General features: G+C 37.7%; 1 protein-coding gene across 4 annotated transcripts in view; it reads left to right on the top strand.

Moving 5' to 3' along the window:
* The window catches only part of LOC149822290 (mitogen-activated protein kinase kinase kinase YODA-like), a 132,946-nt gene that overhangs the window by 64,044 nt on the left and 46,611 nt on the right, over nucleotides 1-22,291 (top strand). For all 4 annotated transcript variants that reach the window (XM_089980981.1, XM_089980980.1, XM_089980978.1 and 1 more), the window contains exon 11: nucleotides 10,603-10,694. In XM_089980981.1, the coding sequence (XP_089837107.1) occupies nucleotides 10,603-10,694 (92 nt within the window). The remainder of the gene's footprint in view (nucleotides 1-10,602; nucleotides 10,695-22,291) is intronic.

Genomic DNA, 22,291 nt, shown 5'->3' with positions numbered 1-22,291 from the left:
AAAAAATAATTAAAAAAAATAATTAAAAAAAATTTGGATCCAGGTTGGATCCGGCACCCACCCTCGTGCTTATAAATAAGCACGCAGGTGTGTGTGTGTTACCTCTTACGCCAAAGAAGAAACCCCCTCGACTTTCTCTCTCCCTGCTTTGCTTCTCTCTCCCCCCTACGCTTCTCTCTCCCCGACCCCGAGCTCCCCCTTCCCTACGCCCGACCTCTCCTTCCCTGCGCCTCCCCCTCACCGAGGTTCTCCCTCTCGCCGGAGTCGACTCCCCTCTTCAGGTGAGCTTCCAGCTCTCTCTCTCTCTCTCTCACACAGATTTCGGCTGCCCTCCTGCCGTCGCCTATGTTTCCGGCCGACTGGCAGGGGGCGACGCTCCCTGCCACCCCTTCTTTTTATCAAGGGGCAGGGGGCGACGCTCCCTGCCACCCCTTCTTTTTATCAAGGGGCAGGGGCATCGCCGTTCCCTTACCTTCCCTTCTCTCTCCGACTGGCAGGCAGGGGGCGACGCCCCCCCTGCCCTTTTCTTGTCTCAGCCAGAAGGCAGGGGCGCTGCCCCTGCCTTCCCTATGTTTCTAGCCAATAGGTGTGTGTGTGTGTGTGAGGGATGGGGGGGGGGGGTGACGCCCCCTACCCTCTCCTTTTTTTTTCCGGACAGAAGATAGGGGCGCCGCCCCCTGCCTCCCCTCTTTTTCGACCAACGGGCAGGGGCGGCGCTCCCCTGCCTCCTCCTTTTCTGGCCCTTCCTTTTCTGTTAGGCCGACGGGCAGGGCGCAGTCCCTGACCCCCTTCCTCTCTTTGTCAGTCTGTCGGGCAGGGTGCAACCCTGCCCTTTCCTTCTTTTCAGATTTGGCTCCTCGCGCGGGTCAACCCTTTGTCTTTAATAAAAAACGCTTTTTACTCAATACGCGCACCCCATCGGCGCAATGAACTCTACACGCGCACCGAGGCATGAGCCACTCATCACCTATGCCCAGAAACGTCAGCTTAACTGACATTCTTCAAGGTAGGGGAAAGTTGCGTAAAGAACAATGGAAGGACTATTCTGAGAATAAACATTTAAATTTCAATATATATATATATATATATATATATATATATATATATATATATATATATATATATATATATATATATACATGTAGTTTTTAACTCAAGGACGCAATTTTGCGATCCTTGTCCTTTCCTTTATGTCATTTACTTTGCCGCCGCACTTTAGTACACAGGCTACTGCTTACATATTTAATTCAAGGACGCAGTTTTGCTATCCTTGTTCTCTTTCTTTTATGTCATTTACTTTGCCACCGTGCTATCACGTGCACAGACTTCTGCTTATGCATTTATTTAACTGAGGTACGGTTTCATACCTCATGGACTACTTTTGCATTTATTTAGCCGAGGTACGGTTTCGTACCTTGTGCACTGCTTGCACACTTTTTAGCTCGATGTGCAGTTTCGCACATTGAGTCTTGCTTTATACTTTGCCGTCGTGCTGCAATGTGCACATGCCTGCATTATGTAATATATGTATAATCCTTACATAAATGCAACCTTGTGAGACACGCAAGTGCGTATTCTATCCTATCTGTTTCCTACTTGCTTTTTTTCAAAAGACACGAGTTTGCGTATGAAGGCTAGAGTTAAAAAAAAGGATTTCTTGTAAGAATCAAGCTTTCCAAATGCGTAGTTTTGCAAAGCAATTTTTGTACACTGAAGGGTTGCCAAATTGCAATTAAGTTCTCCCGAAACGACTCATTAAGGAGAAATGTTTTATAAGCTCGGTTTGATATCCGATATGACCTGGATATCCCCAGTTGGGAGTATGGAAATGTTGTGGGCAGGGTTTCTACTGAGAAACCCGTATCCCTTTTATCGTAAGCAATATTGCAAGACATGCGCAACATGCTGATACTGCGATAAATGGATGAGAGATCCGTGACGATCTCGTATCATGCAAATTGCACAAGGTTGTACAAGTGGTTTGAAATGAGCAAATCATGTCAAACTAAATTAAATAGTTGCATCGTTTCTTTTACGAAACATTGAGTTGGGGTTTCTTTTGAGAAATTGTTACCTCTCTCATCGTAGCTGTACTTTTGACATGCATGCTTGTTAGTACTACGATGATTTGATGAGAGGTTTGTGTAACCTTGAAGCGTGCAGATGACACAATATGAAAATCACATAATTGTGATAACCGTCTTTAGAGGCAAGATGCTAAAGTTGGTTTGAAAGACCAGAGCATGTAAAATGAGTCTTCTGTTAAATAAAACCTGTCGCACCCATTCGCCTCTTTATTTTCGTCAAGGGAGAGGATGTGATGGTACAAAAACTCCGTTAGACAGGTTGTTAACAACCACCCCTCGGGCAAATGACTTGGTATCTTCAGTCATCGGAGTTAGGGGATGGGACTACCAGAAATTATCCTAGGTGGTAGCTCCCATGGACCTCTGTAGAAGTTGAATGCATCCTTTGCCACATATGCCTTTGGGGAATCCTCTTTTGGTCACCGACCGTCTCTTTAAGAATGTATTCTGCTAGCTGTTCGGGGTATCAAAAATACATAGCATAACAAACCTCTAGATAGTTTCAGTTGTTTATACGTTTCGCTCCTGTGCGTACCCGCAAGACAGCTAATATCAAAACAAAGTTATTTTGTTCACATTACTTGTTGAATTGCGTATCATGTATGAATTAGAATGCATATGCTAGAATTGTTCACATTACTTGTTGAATTGCGTATCATGTATGAATTAAATGCATATGCTAGATTTGTTCTATATTGTCATACTTGTGCACCTACCAGTTTTTCATGAAACTGACTCATCTTATGGGTACATGTGATTATTAGGATTACGCGACAGGCGATGACGCGATTGCAAGATGGCTTCAAAAAACTTGAAATTATCTTTTAATGCATATGGTTTCTAAATGCTGTTACAAATATACAAATCTTTGTAAAATGTAGGTTTTACGCTAATGCGCCCAAGGTTGTCAACTTGTCTTTTCTCAAAAATCGTTTCCCCTGATTTCACTAAAACAAAAACTCTGAAAAATAAAGGGTTTTTTAGTCTTTTTTAAGTCGTTCTAAAAGTTTACAAGTTCGGACTTTTGGAGTGCTACAAGAAGTGCTTTTGATTATATCCTATTTATCAAAAATTACAGACTCGCCACCATTCTTATTGTTTATGTGGATTATATTGTGGTCAAATTGTCAGACTAAATCAATATCTAAATTAGGTCTTTGATATCAAAGATTTTTAAAAGCAATATTCATAAATCTCTCAACTGTGAAGTGTTAAGGTCTACGAAGGGAATAATGATCTCTCAAAGAAAATATATGATAGATTTGTTGACGCAGAAGAGGGTTGTTAAAAGCAATATTCATAAATCTGGGATGGTCATACGTAATTTAGCACAATTACGTATGCCTACTTGTAAACTTTCATTTTACTAATCCCTATTTAAGTAGGTGATTAGGGTTAATGAAAGTCATGCTCTCTCTCTCTCTCTCTGTTATCTCTCTCTCTCTCGTCTCTCTAAAATAGATCAAAGGCTGGTAGTTTCAACATGGTATCAAAGCGGGTCTCCCTTCTGGGATGACGATGCTACTGCTGATCGTTGTGATGAGGCTGCTGCTGATCGTGAAGCGTGAAGAAGAGTTGGATGTCGTGGATCGTGATCTGCAAATCAGATCGTGTTTGATCATCATGACGCATAAGGAGAAGCACGCTGATCTGAAGATAGCGATTGGATCTGAAATAAAGAGATCACGGTTCAGATCTGAGTGGTGTTGTCTTGGGTTTAAAATTTTTTAATGGAGAATGTTAAACTATGTTGCAGTCAGCGATCTGACCGGAAAATAGTAAACTATGTTGCAGTCAGCGATCTGACCGGAAAATAGTGATCTGACCGAAAAAACAGATTGCTGTTGAATGTCTGCGATCAGATCATTACCATGGAGATTAAATGGTAGGTGTTTCAGTCTTGAAGTTGGTAGTCTTTGCTTAAAAAAATTTCAGTCTTGAAATCGAGTCTTTTCTTAAAAAAATATGTATATATTTTTGGTTGTGGTGATGATCTGATCGCTATTCATATCTAGAGGCAAGTTGCGCAGAAATAGCTGGGTTATTTTTTTTTTTTGGTCGTGTCTAGTTGCTGTCCTTAGTGAGCAAATAAAATTTTTTATGGCTGAGTCACTTGCTCAAGATAATGACAAAAAAACAGAGGTCATTAGTCAATATAAGGCCTTTGCGAATCCATTTTCGTATGGATCTTCAGTTAAGCTAGATGATGCTAATTATGCAAGGTGGTCTCGCACCTTCATGATGTCGGTTTCTGGTCATTAGAAAAAGCACGTCCTGTTGGAATTGGAGCCCACTAAAAGAGCCAAAAAATATGTCACCTGGGACGAAGACAATGACATTGTGATGTCATGGATAATGAACAATGTACAACCTCATATAGCTGATGGACTGATTTATTATACCTCAGCTAAACAAATGTGGGACAATCTCCGTGATACGTATTCTCATGAAACCAATGTGAGTCGTATTCTACAAGTTGAGCAAGAAATTTATCAGTTGCAGCAAGGAGAACAGACTTTGGCCCAATACTATGCCTATGTTAAATCTGCCTTTGAGAGGCTAAACACATACAAACCCTTATGCTGCACCAAACAGAAGACCCATCAGGAGCAGACTATGGTTGCCCGGTTCCTTACAGGGTTATTATCTGATTTTTCAGTTGTCAAAGTTCAAATGCTTACTAGTTCTGATGTTCCTACTCTTGCAGAAGTCTACAATCGTCTGAGTAGGCTTGCCATCACTCTTCCTCAAACCCAATCTGAATCACAAGCATCAGCCCTAGGAATCATCTTAGGTCGTGGAAGAGGTACTTTCTTGAATTTTAGAGGAAGAGGTCGTGGTCGCAGTATAGGAGGAAGAGGAAGGCTTCAATGTACATATTGTGGTAAACTTGGACATCTTGAAGATAAGTGCTGGGATAAGACCTCCTATCCCATCACCTAAACCGAATGTGTCCAAGGCTCAAGTTGCTAAACTCGAGGCAGAGACTCCCACTACCTCCTCCAGCGATTCAGTTATCCTCAGTCGTGCAGAGTACGATGAATTGTTGTCTCACCGACTTCCTAGTTCGAGTGCTCCTATGCCTGTAGCTGATGTTGCATGTTCTACAGGTGATAGCCTGAGTTATCAAGGTAGTAGATGGATTATTGATTCAGGTGCCTCTAGACACTTGTGTGAGACTCCTCATAATTTTTCAAAGTTAAATCCTATTGCTGAACCTCGCAATGTTATACTTGCTTATGGGAGATCTTCTCCTGTTGTAGGCTAAGAAAACATTTCTATATCCTCCACACTTCAATTGACTAATGTCCTTCATGCTCCTTCATTTCCTCAAAATTTATTGTCTGTTAGTCGTATTGCTAAGGAACATAACTGTAGGGTGATATTTGATCACGTGTGTTGTATTTTTCAGGACTTGTTGATGGAGAAGATGATTGGTGGAGGTCATGAAGAGGGTGGTGTCTATTATCTACACCAGCCAGTTGGATCCATGAATTCTGTGTCCGAGCCATCTTTCAGTACCTATCAGTGGCATCTCCGTCTTGGTCATGTTCCTTTTCCAAAGCTTCGTAGTCTTTTTCCTCAGATTTCTCCGTCTGACTCATTCCAGTGTGACGCGTGTCAATTGGGCAAACATCACAGAAGCTCATTTCCTTCTAATTAGAGTCCATCGAGTCAATGCATATTTGAGATTTTACATGCTGATGTATGGGGACCTAGTAGAGTTCCTATTAGATCTCAGTGTCGTTATTACTTAGTTATTGTTGATGATTTTTCTAGATTGTCATGAGTTTTCTTAATAAAAGAAAGGTCAGAGGTTGCCTCCATTCTTATGTCTTTTGTCATTGAAATAAAGACTCAATTTTATTCTCTTGTCAAGATTATCCACACTGATAATGCTCTCGAGTTCAAGTCTAATGAATTGTTACAATTTTATCGAAATCGTGGCATCCGTCCTCAAACCACTTGTGCCTATACATCTTAGCAAAATGGAGTCATTGAGAGAAAACATAGACATCTTCTAGATGTAGCTCGCACCCTTATGTTGCAATCAAATATGCCACCCTCATACTGGGGGGATGCCATTCTCACTGCTTGTTATCTCATTAATCACATGCCTTCTTCATCATTAGAAGAACAAATTCCTTTTCAAATTCTCTATCCTAATGCTCCACTTTTTTCGATTTCTCCCAAAGTATTTGGATGAGTCTCTTTTGTTCATAAACTTGGACCCAACCATGATAAATTATCTGCCCAAGCCATCAAGTGTGTCTTCATTGGATATCCAAAAAATAAAAAAGGATACCGGTGTTATGATCCCATCTCCCGTAGAGAGTATGTTAGTGCAGATGTATCTTTCTTTGAATATGTTTCTTACTTTTCTACCACTGCATCCAGACTACATGTTGAACAAGGTGATGCCATGCCTCTTCCCGTTCCTCTTTTTCCCTTGGAGTCATTTTCACAGACTATTACTCATTCTCGGTCTCTCACAACTACTCGGTATCATGATCCTCCTCTAGTGTACACTCGCAGATCACCACCTGAATCAGAATCTATATCACCGCCTTCTTCAAAAGCAAGTTCTCCTGAAAGTATTGAGATGTCTAATGTTGATGATGACAGACCTATAGCTATCAGGAAAGGCACAAGACATTGCACATTACATCCTATTTCCAAGTTTGTTACTGAAACAATGCTTGGGGTTCACATGAAGAATTTTATCTCGGCTTTATCTGCCACGTCGGTTCCACTTAATCATCATTAGACGTTGTTAGATCCTAAGTGGAAGCAAGCGATGCAGGTTGAGATGGATGCCTTGCTCTCATGCAACACATGGGATTTGGTTGTTCCACCTACTGATGCAGATATCGTTGGATGTAAGTGGGTCTACACCATCAAGTATAACTCAGATGGCTCCATTGAAAGATACAAAGCCCGGTTGGTGGCTAAAGGGTATACTCAAACATATGGAGTTGACTTTTTTGAGACTTTTTCTCCAGTCGCCCGTCTTGGGACTATTCGTTTGGTCATATCTGTAGCTGTTCATTATAGGTGGAGTTTATGTCAGTTAGATGTGAAAAACGCCTTCTTGTATGGGGATCTGTCTGAGACTGTGTACATGCAGCAACCTCCCGGGTTTGAGGTTCAGGGAGAGTGTAGCAATGCGTGCAAACTAAAGAATGCCATATATGGTCTAAAACAAAGTCCCCATGCATTGTTTCAGAAGTTATTTGAAATTATGTCTGCATTTGGCTTCAACAGGTCAACATCAGATCACTCCTTGTTTATCAAGAAAACCTCTGCTGGTATTGTGGATGATATTATTCTTACAGGGAGCAGTGCAAAGGACATCTCAGACACAAAAATTCATCTTCAGAAGCTCTTTGTCACAAAAGATCTTGCTTCTCTCAGATATTTCTTGGGCATAGAGCTGGCCAGAAGCAGTGAGGGGTTAGTTCTATCACAGAGAAAATATCTACTTGACCTACTGCAGGAAACAGGGATGTTAGGTGCCAAACCGGCCAATGTATCAATGGATCCTAAACTTCATATGTATGATGAACAAGCAGAACCAATTGACAGTAGTAGTTTTAGATCCTTGGTTGGTAAACTTTTATATGTTACTGTAACAAGGACATATATCTCCTTGGCCGTGAGCAAGATAAGCCAATTCATGGACAAACCAACCCGAGTGCACTGGTCAACAGCTATGATGATTCTCAGGTATTTGAAATCCTCTCCTGGAAAGGGATTGCTATATAAACAAAGCTCCAACCTTGATATAATTGTATACTCAGATGCTGACTATGCAGGGGCCATCGATGATAGAAAGTCCACCACAGGGTTTTGCGTGTTTGTAAGAGGAAACTTAATTACGTGGAGAAGTAAAAAGCAGACTGTGGTAGCTCGTTCGAGTGCTGAATCCGAATATAGAGTTATGGCTCAAACAACTGTTGAAATGATGTGGGTTAGGTCCATTTTGAGAGATCTACAAGTGATGATTCCATCCCCAATGTTGATGATGTGTGATAATAGAGCAGCCACCTATATAGCTTACAATCTAGTTTTTCATGAGAGAACAAAACACATTGAAGTTGATTGCCACTATATACGTGACTTAGTGCAGTCGGGGCATATTTCTACTAGTCATGTGACTTCTGAGGACCAAGTTGCAGATGTCTTCACCAAGCTTATTGCAAGTGCAGGTTTTTCAAGATGTTGCAGCAAACTTTGCATGATAGATAAATATGCTCCAGCTTGAGGGGGAGTGTTAAAAGAAATATTCATAAATCTGGGGTGGTCATGCGTAATTTAGCACAATTATGTATGCCTACTTGTAAAATTCCATTTTACTAATCCCTATTTAAGTAGACGATTAGGGTTAATGAAAGTCGTGCTCTCTCTCTCTCTCTGTTATCTCTCTCTCGTCTCTCTAAAATAGATCAAAGGCTGGTAGTTTCAACAAGGGTGATGGAGTGTAAACCTATTGATACACTATAGAGAAAAATCATAAATTATATCACAGGGATGGAACTTTATATGACGACAATGGAAGATATTAGAGACTTGTAGGAAGATTGATTTATCTTACTCTTACCAGACCAGACATCTCATATACTGTGAGTGTGCTAAGTCACTATATACATGCTCTAACCCAGCTCCACATACCATCAATGTTCAGGCTTTTGAAATATTTAAAAGGTAACCTTGGAAAAGGAATTCTGTACACCAATAATGGTCATTGCAAGGTTGAAATTTATACTGATGTAGACTGAGCAGGTTCAACTGAAGATAGATCTACTACAGGATATTCCACCTTTGTAGGAGGAAATCTTGTCTCTTGGAGAAGCAAAAAACAAGATATAGTGGCTAGATCGAGTATAGAAGCTGAATATTGAGCTATTGCTCTGGTGCATGTGAAGGGATAAGGATTAGATCAATTCTATTGGAAATGGGTATGGAAGTCTATCTACCAATGACCTTATATCGTGATAATAAATCGGCCATTCATACAACCACAAACCTGATGTATTATGAGAGAACTAAGCACATTTGTGTAGATTGTTACTTCATAAGGGAAAAATTAGCAAAGGGAATCTTCCGAATTCCTCATGTGAGAACTCAAAAGCAACTTGCAGATATCCTTACTAAGGCAGTGAACAGACAAAGGACATTTTGAACTTACATGCAAGTTGGGGCTGATTGATGTATTCACCCCCAACTTGAAGGGGAGTGTTGAAAGAGGATCTTACTGTCCTAAATTGGTTGACCAATATTCCTTTTTTAACTTTTCTTGGTCTAGCCTTGCATGTAAAGGAAGCCACTTAAGAAGGTCATTTTTGTCTTTTTTTGCAAGTCAAAGTTAAAAGAGAAATAAAAGAGGGTGTGACACTATAGGGCATGTCTTCTCTCATTGTTTCCCTTGTCTCTCTCCTCTTCTCCTTTTTCTTCTTCCACTCTCTCTGCTCCTTCCTTTCTCTTATTGCAGGCACCTAGAGGCACTCAGAAGGGGTGCCAATCAGTTAAGAGAAACATTTCACAGTGTTGCTAACTATAATACCATTTCAAAGTCACAATGCCACAAAGCATGGGTTGTTACATTTACAAACCATACGTCTATTTTGATCACCTTCCATATTTCAACTGTGTTGTCATCTATCGACTTAAATGGTGGTAACTCATTTTTGACATTCAATTGTGGAAATTGTAAGTGGAATTAAAAGTGAATCATCATACTTAAGCATTGACCATATCTATAGGTATAATAGTATAACAACAACAACAACAACTACGCCTTCATCCCAAAACAATAGGTATAATAGTATGTTGTACATATTATATTGTTTATGAAAATAGTATAAAGGTATAAGCTGAAGGCACCTATGACCATCATGAATGCCTTAATTATGAACTTCATAATGGTTATAATATGAAGAGAGGATATCTATAGCATTACATGCTACAAACTTTCTTGTTCTTTTAATTGGTGTAAGGAAACATATAGGGTCCTTAAGGTAGACTTCAAGTCCATTTGTCAGTTGACCCATAGTTCTTGTTGCTGTCTTCCTTCTATGACTGTTTCAAGTCTCCCATTCTTCATGTATTCCACTACATTAGCTGGGATGTTGGTCTTGCTCTGGAAGAGGTTTCAAACGGTTTATGATTAAGTAGTGATGACAGACTTTGTGTTTTAGGGACTCTTTTAGAGAGCTAATGTGGTTTGAGATCCATGGAAGCTTCTCTTTGGTCAGCATGTTATCTTGCAAGGATTTCTTTTATTTTCTGAATGTGTTGATCTGGTCTGCTTGCATATCAATCCATGACAATCATATGCATTTTTCTCTTTGTATATATGGTTTCAGTTGCTGATAAGAAGTGATGTTGCTTATGGTTTTTTCAAATGTGGTATTGTTAATTGGAGCCTTCTATGCTTGCTACTGGTCACTCTTTTTCTGTTGCAAGAAAAAGTGGCAATGTTTTGATATCGCTATATTTGGCCTTTTGCTGTCAGGGTGTTGGACATGGTAGACAGCTTTCCCCACTTGATATGGAAGCCACAACTGTTCAGCAGCATCGAGGAGCAAAATCTTTTCAGACATCCAGGTTGGTTTTTCTACTATAGGATTGAATCATGAACATGTGATTCATCTTCATATCTTGTGATTCTGACTTTTGCAACAGCAATTAACTATGAATGTGCAAATTTTTTTTCTCTTATGTTGTGATTTTGACTTTGTTTTATTTCCAATATTTTGGTTCTGTTTTGGTTGTGTTTCTGTTATAGATAGAAATGTTGTTTATCTTACAACCCCCAAAACATTATATTAAGGCTGTTTTGTTGTAGAACCATTTACGGCCCTCATGGTCTGTTCTATGATTTACTGGATTCTACAGTGCTTGCCTTTGCCATCCTTTCCCTCTAAAGTCATTATAATTCACTTTTCTTGCTGCTGCCCTCCTCAATTCTCCCAACTTTCCCTGTCTGCTTCAACTTGATTGGCTCAACCTTATTGTTCGTCAGGACCACCATGTATGGAAACGGCTTTGAATATATTAGGTTCAATAATGAACCAATACACATGCACATGAAGTGCGAATATACTCACTAAAGGGGAAAACATAAGCACATAATGTGCTAACACATAAACCCACAAAGGGGCAAAAATGCCTATAAGGCATAAGTTAATATTATTGAAGAGAGGAAGGGTGTAACACCCATTACATGGAGCAAAAGCTCCTCCAAAGGGGTGAATAAATTGCAAGGGGGAGACCCCTATTTATAACAAGAGAGGAGCCACATAGGGGGCTCCCAAAGGAGTCGTTGGGAGCCCCCAACGACTCTTTGGGGAGCCTCCCTAGGTGGTGCAAACCACAAAAATGAAAAAAATAAAAAAAATAAAAATAAAAATAAAATTACAAACATATTCCAAATGGAATATGCGTAAAAATGGGAAATGACTAAACTACCCCTATGCCTAATAATAGAGAAATATATATTTTATATATATAATTAGGAAAATACATATGCATATATATCATATATGTATATGTATCATCCTTTATATATATAAAATATATATAAAATATATATAAGATTACAAAGATTGAATGATACATTTTAACACCCCCCCTCAAACTTTGCGTGGGGGAACGAAAAGATTGAAGAATGTAAGAGGAAGAATCTCAAGGCTTCAAGAGCCTTCAGTCCGAATGCCATTGAAATTTGCAAATGTCTTCCTCCAAAGTCTTTAACGATGAGCACCTTTCATGATCTATCCAAGGTACTTCTTTTCCTCTTATCTTCAAGATCCTGTGGAACAAATCAAGAAGAAGTCCAAGTAAAAGATATCTTTGCACTTTAATCAAGTGAAATATTCCAAATAAGATGAATTAACCAAAAAATCATATCATATAATTCATCTAAAAGTAATGGTGCAAAAAGATATTCTATGCATAATTCATCACAGGATTTGATGAAACAAGATAATTATTTATGTATGCAAAATGATTTTAGAAAACCTATTTTTTATAATCATATACCATGTTGAAGAGGCAGTGGAAACAAATTACAAGAATGCATAATGCATTCATAAAGTCCAACATTGGACAAACATAACCTCATAACGAGGAATAACATAATGGTCCACAAGGGACACTACAAGAAGCCTACGAAGAGGCATAAGTTGCACATAATTTATTGAATGAGGGCAAAAAGGCCATAATGAGCATATGCATATAATATCATGAAAGAAATCAACACCTAAAAGAGTCATTAATGATCATGCTCCAATCATACTTTAGTCAAGTAATATTATATGAACCGATAAGATAGAAAGACAAGTGTTATTGATTTTAGCAAGCCCTTTGAAAGCGATTTCAAGAGGGAAATGCTCAAAAGAGTGTATAAAACACAAAAGTTCAAAAGGTTTTAAGTCCACTTAAGAGGCAAAAACTGAGAGTTATTTGAGTAGATAACCTTACACATTTAGGAACATCTCACTCAAATGATTGCAATTACAAAAACTCATTTTGCATATTAAATATAAAAGGTGACCAAAAAATCAATTTGATTTTAAAATATGCATATTAATGATATGTTTTACTTGTATCTTTAAAAGACAAAATATGAATGAAATTTCACAAATTTCAACAATAATTCATCCATTACAAGCAACTACCTCATTAGTCCTCCAAAACCCACAAATCAAGTGTATAAGCTACTAGATTAAAAACATAAATATAATGCCATTAAAGGCCAAGGACACACACAACGGTGTGTAAAAGAACCTCTTGTCTACATGTAATAATACTTGAAATGAGTGCATCAACGATAAGAACAAGAGAATACTCGCCAACATGGACCAAAAGCATCTCTTGTCTACGTAGAAATACACTCAAAACCAAGTATCTAGAACAAGAGTATCAATCCAACCATGGGCTAAAACACAATTCATCTCTTGTCTACATAAAATGACACTTGAAATGAGTGAAAGAAGCCAACCATGGACATACATCTCAGCGACTAGAACAAGGACACAAATGCCAACATGGACTAAAATCACACACCATGGTGTGAATCAACGTGCCTTGTCTACATATAATAACACTCAAAACAAGTGTGTTCAGCTACTAGACCAAGAGAACAAAGCTAACAAAGGGCTACCAATACACAATGGTGTAATAATATGTCTTGTCTACATATGATGACACTTAAATAAGAGCTATAAGAGGAGAAGACTTTTGAGACAATAAAACTTGTAATGACAAACATATAAATAAAACTTTGGACAATATTTTGAAAATAAATATGTGCACATATGTACAACAAGATACTATAGTCGATGAAACGATATAAATGTATAAACATACACACACCAAGAACACTTGGAACACTTGTGCACAAAAAGCACAAAACACGAAATCACAAATGTGCAAATGCACTCATAAGTTTCATAAACAATAAAAAGGTTGTGCAATAATCCCCAACACCCTTGAATTAAATATACCTTAAAACATTTAAGGTTCCAAGATACCATATATCCATCACATTTATATATAAATAAGAGCATCCATAAGATCAATGGCCAAAAGAAAACGAGTGACACACTCATAATTAGAGATCATATAACAAATCATTCTAGAGTCCCAAGGTGCCCATAACTCACCTCAACAACCATCTTTAATATGGTAATTGGACAATCTAAAATGACATAACACAAGGTGCCCTTAACTCACCTCAACAACCATCTCTAATATATCAATAAGGCCATACAAAAAGGATTGATGCATCATATAACTTGTGATGGATAAAAATAAATGTCATAAAAAGACAATGAACGCTTAGGGAAATCATTTTCCAAATATGTGATTTTACAAAGAGGGCCGATTCAAAGGTCCAACATAATTAATCACAATAATATGCCTTATAATAATTTTGCATAAATACGAAATTATGTTCAATCATGATCATTATCAAAAGACTTAATAAACACAACATAAAATATTTAAGCAATGTCATGTGTGAGGATGGATTTGGAATAATCCAAGAATCAAATCAAGCTTTTATAAATTGCAATTATATGCATACCAAGATGTAGAATGACAATAATCTTAAATGAGCAAATTTAGGACAACATGTAACAAGATATTGCGGAAGCACTTATAATGATAAAAGAAACAATCTCACAAGTCCACTAAGGGACAAAACAAGCCCTAAGGAAGGCAATACATATCATCTCTTTATTGAAAAAAGAGTCCATGTGAAAAATGTCTATGAATAGACAATACGCATACAAGCATGAATACTTTATAAAAGAAGTGTACGAAGACACTCTCACAACACTTGAACAAAATACGCAAAAAGCATAATAATAGCAAACATGCAATAATGCATGTATTTTACAAAAGGTGCAAATGCTTGAGACTCTCAAGCTTTCACAAAGATGGTAATATTTAAAAAATCTCATAAAAAAACCAATATTAACAAGAAGCTTATAACAATCATGAAATCTTCTCAAAGAGTATATACTCATAAGAAGATTCACAAGGATCAAAAGGCCTCTCAAAGAGAGATCCAACAAACAAAATTCTCAAATGAGGGTACATACGAAAGGAAGAGGGAAAACTTTATTAAAGTGGAGAAAATCCCAAAGAGAATACTAGGATTGCGTTATGGCATAAATCTATAAACAAAAAATTTATAATATTATATGACTTAATAGATTATAACCAATGACATGAATATGTTTTAAATAAACACAACATGAAACATTTAAAACATATATAATAAGTATGCAACATTAATGAAGACCATAAATCTTATAATAAAACATATTCTTGAAATTGAATTGAAGAATGAAAAGAGAATAACCATATTTTATGAGATCATTTTTAAAACTTAATTCAACCGATATTATAAAAATGCCTTCTTAATCAAACATTGCTCGTATGAAAAAAAACTCATTAGGTAGGAAGATAAAACATCATTTTTCAAGGACACATGTTATTATGAAAAAACCTCATATAGGACATTTTAGAGGGTAAACACATACCTTTAATATGAAATAATTATGATGAGAGTATGTGAGCAATGCTACATCTCTCACAAACATTTTACTTCTAACATAACTTTCTTTAAAAGACTTATTTTTCAAGAAAAGACATAGGAAAGAGAATAATATAAAAAGTTCAATGGAATTGTTAAAAATCCAAACTCATAATGACATGGAGAACACATATGCAAAAACATATCTAATTCTTTATAATGCTCAATACTTAAAGAAATATAATGCATACAAAATATTTTAAGAAGCAAAAGAGAGAAACATATGTGCAAAAACATATCTAATTCTTCATAATGCATAATACTTAAAGAAATATAATGCATACCAAATAATTTTAAGAAGCAAGAGAGAGAAACAAGAACTTCACCATTCTTCTTTAAAATTTCTTGAATAGCACGCTTCCCAATGCAACAAAGAGCAACTCGATCCCAACCTTGCTTTGATACCATGTAAGGAAACGACTTTGAATATATTAGGTTCAATAATGAACCAATACACATGCACATGAAGTGCGAATATACCCACTAAAGGGGAAAACATAAGCGCATAATGTGTTAACACATAAACCCACAAAGGGGCAAAAATGCCTATAAGGCATAAGTTAATATTATTGAAGAGAGGAAGGGTGTAACACCCATTACATGGAGCAAAGGCTCCTCCAAAGGAGTGAATGAATTGCAAGGGAGAGACCCCTATTTATAACAAGAGAGGAGCCACATAGGGGGCTCCCAAAGGAGTCGTTGGGAGCCCCCAACGGTCACATTTGTGACCGTTGGGGGCTCCCCAACGACTCTTTGGGGAGCCTCCCTAGGTGGTGCAAACCACAAAAATGAAAAAAATAAAAAAAGAAAAATAAAAATAAAATTACAAACATATTCCAAATGGAATATGCGTAAAAAGGGGAAATGACTAAACTACCCCTATGCCTAATAATAGAGAAATATATATTTTATATATATAATTAGGAAGATACATATGCATATATACCATATATGTATATGTATCATCCTTTATATATATAAAATATATATAAGATTACAAAGATTGAATGATACATTTTAACACACCACCACCTCTGTATTCTTCTCCAATAGCCACACCTTCTCCCTTGTGTTAACCAATAACTTAGTTCCTTACCACATCAAATAGCTAGAGTGAGAAAAAGGGGAATGCCAATGCATCAGGGAATAAATGATTGATCTCTATTGATATACCTGCTAAAGAACCAGACCATACATTAGATAGCAGAAGCGTTTTGATAGTTAGCATTGAAAATCCTCCCTTATTTAACAGTTAACACACATAACATCGGATGCAGAAATCTCATTTAATTTCCAAGTTTTGGCAGATTTTTAACTTTAGAGATAAGTTGTGCATTAAGACAATAACCATGAGATTGAAAGGAGTGATGAAATCCATGGGTATCTTGATGCAGTGGCAGTGGCAGGGAAGAGTCTTTCTTTTCCTCATTGTTGTCCACCACCCATGGTTTTTAAGGGTGTTTTGTGAAGTGTTAAAGGCATACGCCTTTAAGGCCTCACACTGCCCAATGCCTTGAGGCTTAAGTCTCTGCTGGGTGGTGAGGCTTATGCCTCCCCAGCACAGAGGCTTACATTATGCATGAGGTGTGGGCGGTAAGCACAAAAAGAGGTTCCCACAGTCTGCCTTTATGAGATTGCCTACAGCCTACGTAAGGCAGGTTTTTACCTTTTTTACTGTGGTAGGCACAAAAAAGGTGCCTACTCTTTTGATATTGCCTATGTAAGATAAGGCCTCCTATGTTTTTAATGTTTTTTTTTTTCTGAATGGAAATTAAGCTTATTATTTTTGTTTTTTTACTGTGATAGGCACAAAAAAGGTGCCTACGCAATGCAAGTTACCCCTTTCTTTTAACATTTACCTATTTTGTCTTTTAGGATAAATCTATTTGCAACTTTTTTGCCATTTTTTTTTGGATAATCACCTTTTTGGTTATTTTGGATAAGTAACTTTACACTTTTTTTGTTATTTTGTATATGCAAGTTACCTACCTAGCTATTAGTTGTTTCTCTAAAAAAAATCCATTAGAAGCCTCCAAGTCTCTAACTACGTTTCTAATAGCATTCTTTGCCTGCTACTGGAGGAGGAGTAGAAAACCCCCCAAAAAAAGTGGAATTGCTAAATGGGTGCCAACTTTTCTTTTGTTTAGTCATGTCTTGCAATAATGATTTTTTTTTGTATTTGCACTAATTGTTTTGTTTATGATTAATGAATAAGTACTCTATTTTATTACGTGTAGATTTTTTAATATTTTTTGAGGTTAAACCTTGAGAAACATTTAGGCTTGCACCTCTTTCATGTTTTTGAAAAACACCTCAATGCACCTCTCGCCTTTAAAAACCTTGCCACTATTTCTCTTCCTCTGTTTTCCCACTCTTTGAGAGTCAACCTCACTTGGGTGGAATAAACTTCACCTCCTTCTCCAAAGAAGATGCAGCTGGCATAGAACCTGTCACAGGGACACCATTTTGGTGCTATGTCCCTCATGAAATGAGTGGACACGTGACATGACCCGGTTAAGCCCATGCCTTGGGTACGTTTTTTACTCTGTCCAATGTGTCTCCAAGGTCATTTTCTATTTTTTTTAGAAAATAAAAGAAAACAATTTAACTTTTTAAAGCCAGGCATCATTAACTCTCTCTCTTGCTCTTGCTCTCTCATTTCCAAATCTCAATTGTTCATTTGTTTCCACACTTTCCAATGCCATTCACCTCCCTTTACTAAGCGTAACACATCAATTTGTTATTTAAAGCTCACCCTCTCCAATGGCTAGCTCCTCTTTACGAAACATACACACACTCTCTCTCTCTCATATTATTAATTTGTTATTTAAGGGCTAACTCCTTTTTGCGAAACTCGCTCTCTTTTGCTTGTGTAAACTTTAGACAATAACATAACATATGTCCTTTAATTATTTTAAACTTAAAATTTGAAATGTAACATAAAACTTCTTAGTTTTTAATATGATGGAGAAGTCATTTAGTTATTTTTAGGTAATTAAATGTGATGTGCATATACTGTAAATTTTTAGGATAATGAATAAAATTTTTAAGTCTTATTAATATATATTATCATTCTATTTTTGAATTTTTTATGAATTTTTGTCACGTCCATGAGTCACATATGCATATGAGTTTGTGTTTGTGACAGCATAGAATGGAAGGCCAATTTATGGTCTGGCTGAAAGGATCAGACAGTCCTATGGTACTTGTAATGAAAGAGGAAAAATACAAGTAAATGCCTTTTATGGGATTACATGAGTACAAGAACTCAAGAACACAATGACCACATGTGCGTCAATACAAAAGAACATTCACATAAGCCACTTATGGGCTGCAAACACGTGTAAAAATAATGGATCTTATTGAGAGAATGGGTGATGCAACCTACTACTTGGGGTCGGTTCACAAACATGCCTAAATAGCTAATTTGGAATGCAGAAGCGATTTGATTTTCAAAACAAGATGTAATTTTGAAAGTATATGCAAATCAGATTAGGTATGGCAGTTTGCTCGGAAAAAAAAATATATATATATATATATATATATATATATATATATATATATATATATTTGTAAACAATGACTGAGATATGCCCTGCAGCAAACACTCTGTATATTCCTTCACCAACTTCCAACAAACTCCAATAACACAATCAAGGTGCACTGCGATAATATTTATCCACTTTTAATGAACACACAATGATCAAACACTTTCAGCAAACCAAACAACACACAACAATTAATAGAGGCGATTCAGCTGGGATTTCGCAAGATTGAAATAGTGGTCAGCAGACCCACTATTGACATTGCTTGGTGGGACATCAAACATAACCAACAACTAGATGGGGTTCAATGATAAATCAGCAACCAGAACATTAACGCAGGAGGCTGATAATAGGTTCAAAATTCAATGGTGTTTACTGAACAATGCTTGCGAACAGTACTTACACAACATCCATTCAAGACATGTAACCAGTGATTAATTTTGCAACAAACCGATGACAGAAAACAAACAAATCTCTGCTTAGTCCAAACAGAGGAAACATTGACAACATTTGCTTGTTGAACAGATTTTCCATTGATCGATAATCTGAAACCTGTTCAGTCATTAGAGAAACACCAAAACAGGTTTGAGAGGCAAGTCAACACAAATAACAAAGCTCACGCTGAACAGGAATAAATCAGGTTGCTGGGAGCAAGTTCTGATCACACAAAATGAATTTGACAACAGACACCAGAACATTACCTTAGGTACAACATTCTCAAAGAGAAATTTAAGCCAAAGTAATACTGATTCAAGCAATAAATTTCTTGCTGTAGTGACAATGACCAACATGAATTCAAGACAATTTTCTGATATTCTTTCAAGTGCAGTAAAAACAGAGATTTCAAACCCATGTTTTCATGATTTACACACCAAGTTCTAGCATGCGACAATGGACATAAATCTATTTCAGATTTTAGGAAATGTATCTGGTAAAAAAACACAGTCACACACGCTCCAAACAACGTCAACTCGTCACTACCAGAAGGAGACACACACCTGGTACAATGGTGGCCTGGTTCACGCCACCCACAAGGATGCCTTTCACGAAAGAGCAGCACGAAGCAGCAGCAATGGGGGGGGACGTCCTTCACATCCAGCACAAGGCACCCGGATGGAAAGACGTCTCACTTGATTCCTCCAACAAAACTTGGACAACTCCAAGTATGGTTCAAAATAACAAACACGTTTTTGTTGCAAACACTAGTTCAACTAACCCAAAAGAGTCTCACAAAAATCTCCAAAGCTCGCGTTTTCTCCATATTTCTTTCCCCCATTTTTTTCTCTAGAATCCTTTTTTTAGATTAGTCAAAAGCCTCCACCTTTTTTTTTGGATTTGTTTTTATATGGAGGAAAGTAGCATGGACTGTCATTGGCATGTGGGAGGCCACCTCCTTGGAGGCCAATGACAGGCCTCTTTTTAAATTCTTTGTCCTATTCTCCTCTTGACTGTTCAATGAGGAGCCACCAAGGGAGAAGGGGCTGAAACCTTTGGGCGACACCTCTTTTCCAGCCCAATGAGGCTTGAGGAGAGGTGGCTAGCCCTTGGTTGGCCACTCAAGCGACCACCTCCCTCAAGCCCACTAAAAGAAGCCCACTTAGCGTGGAAGGAGGGGTTCTTTCAATAACATGGATCCCGATCTTGGATTTAAAATTAAAACTACCCATTAGACCCACTACACCCTCTAGTACCACAAAAGTAAGCCTAACTGAGACTAGATCTATCCGGATCCGTAGAATTCGGCTCCTACAAAAAAAAAAAAAATAAAATAAAAAATACAAAAGTTTTTTACGTGGTTTCGAAAATTCATATAATAGAAACCAAATATCAAAATGAATTTTCTAAGATATACTATGCGAAATTCAGAGAAAATTATTGAGTAAAATTACCAAATTACCCTTGGGTCCCGAATTGGCCCAAATGGATCAAAATTGAATCGAGTATGTTTGGATTTACGTTTTGGATCATATATCTGGATTTGGATCTTTCTCCCACTCGCATGTGGGGCATAGATCTCGATGTTCCTGCATCAATGGGTGTTTGATAAAGCAATACCCATGTAAGGGGAAGCAACCCTATATATACACAAAGGAGGGTTAATATGGTTGTTGGGGGCATCCCAACAACTATATTTGGGGCATCCCAACAACTATATTTAGGCAATGACAATGTTGCCCATTACAAAACAGGATTTATAAAACATAAAAATTAAAGGAAACAACAAATATACAAAGACACAAGTGCCCCTAGTGGGCACGACTTATACAATGAAAAGATTAAAATACCCCTATTGGGTATTACTTATTACAATGATATGAACATATGTATCATATATATTTTTATATGTATATTGTAAGACTCGAGTTTTTATCAAAAACAAAAAAACAAAAAATTGTTTGGATCTAGGTTGGATCCGACCGGATCCGGGTCGCAGCCCCCCCACCAGTGGTCTATTTAAACCCCCCATAGGTCGGGGGGGGGGTCTTTTTCCAAAACCCGCATCCGATCCCGACACCCCTTGTCAGAGCTCCCTTCTCACGCCGAGTTGTTAGATTTTCATCTGTACCTGCATTAAGAGAGAGAAAACAGAAAAAAGGGAGAGAGAAGGAGAGACGAGAAGGGGAATGCAAATATCGACTGCGGCTGTCGCGATTTCACTTAAGAAATCGTGACCTAATGTTTATATTAATATACTTAAGTATACACAGTGGGTCGGGTCGGGTTTGGTGTAATATCCGAACCCGGATACAAATATAAAACAAGCTTATAGACTTACACAGGAATGAACTCGAGTCTGGGCAGGTGAATAGTGAATTCGGGTCTGGTACAGGATCCAGACCTGAAACACTATTCACCTTTTTCACCCCCCCTCAAGTTGATCATGGTTATGGACCATGCACAACTTGCCTTTAAGCGTCAAAAAATGATCCTTTGTTAACCCTTTCGTATATAGGTCCACAACTTGTCTTTCAGTATTGACGAACTCAGGCTCAATCTCTTTTTCTTCGACTTTCTGTCTCACGAAGTGTTGGTCAATCTCAATGTGCTTAGCACGGCTGTGATGTACTGGATTGAATGACATGTTTATAGAACTTTGATTGTCACATAGCAAGATAGTGTGGGAGATCTTTTCTCATACTTCAGTCAGTAGATGTCTGATCCATGTGACTTCGGCAGTAGCAGCAGCCATAGATCTATACTCAGCCTCAGTACTTGATCTAGCGATAGCCTTTTGTTTTCTACTGCTCCAAGAGACTAAACTTCTTCCAATGAAGACACAATATCCTGATGTAGATCTTCGTTCATTAGGATCTCCTGCCCAGTCTGCATCACAATATATAGTGAGTCTATGCTCATCTTTGCCATATGATTGTGGTGAGTATGTCAGTCCATCCTCAATAGTCCCTTTCAGATATCTAAGGATCCTCTTGACAACTTCCATATGTCCAGTACGTGGCACATGCATAAATTGAGACACTTGATTGACTGAATAAACAGTATCAGGTCTAGTGAATGTGAGATACTGTAACATTCCTATTATGCTTCGATAC

Source organism: Nuphar pumila, chromosome 11 (genome assembly GCF_984573655.1).
Source record: "Nuphar pumila chromosome 11, dmNupPumi1.hap1.1, whole genome shotgun sequence".
In the NCBI taxonomy this organism is placed as follows: Eukaryota; Viridiplantae; Streptophyta; class Magnoliopsida; order Nymphaeales; family Nymphaeaceae; genus Nuphar; species Nuphar pumila.
This window is presented reverse-complemented; position numbering and strand designations above follow the sequence as displayed.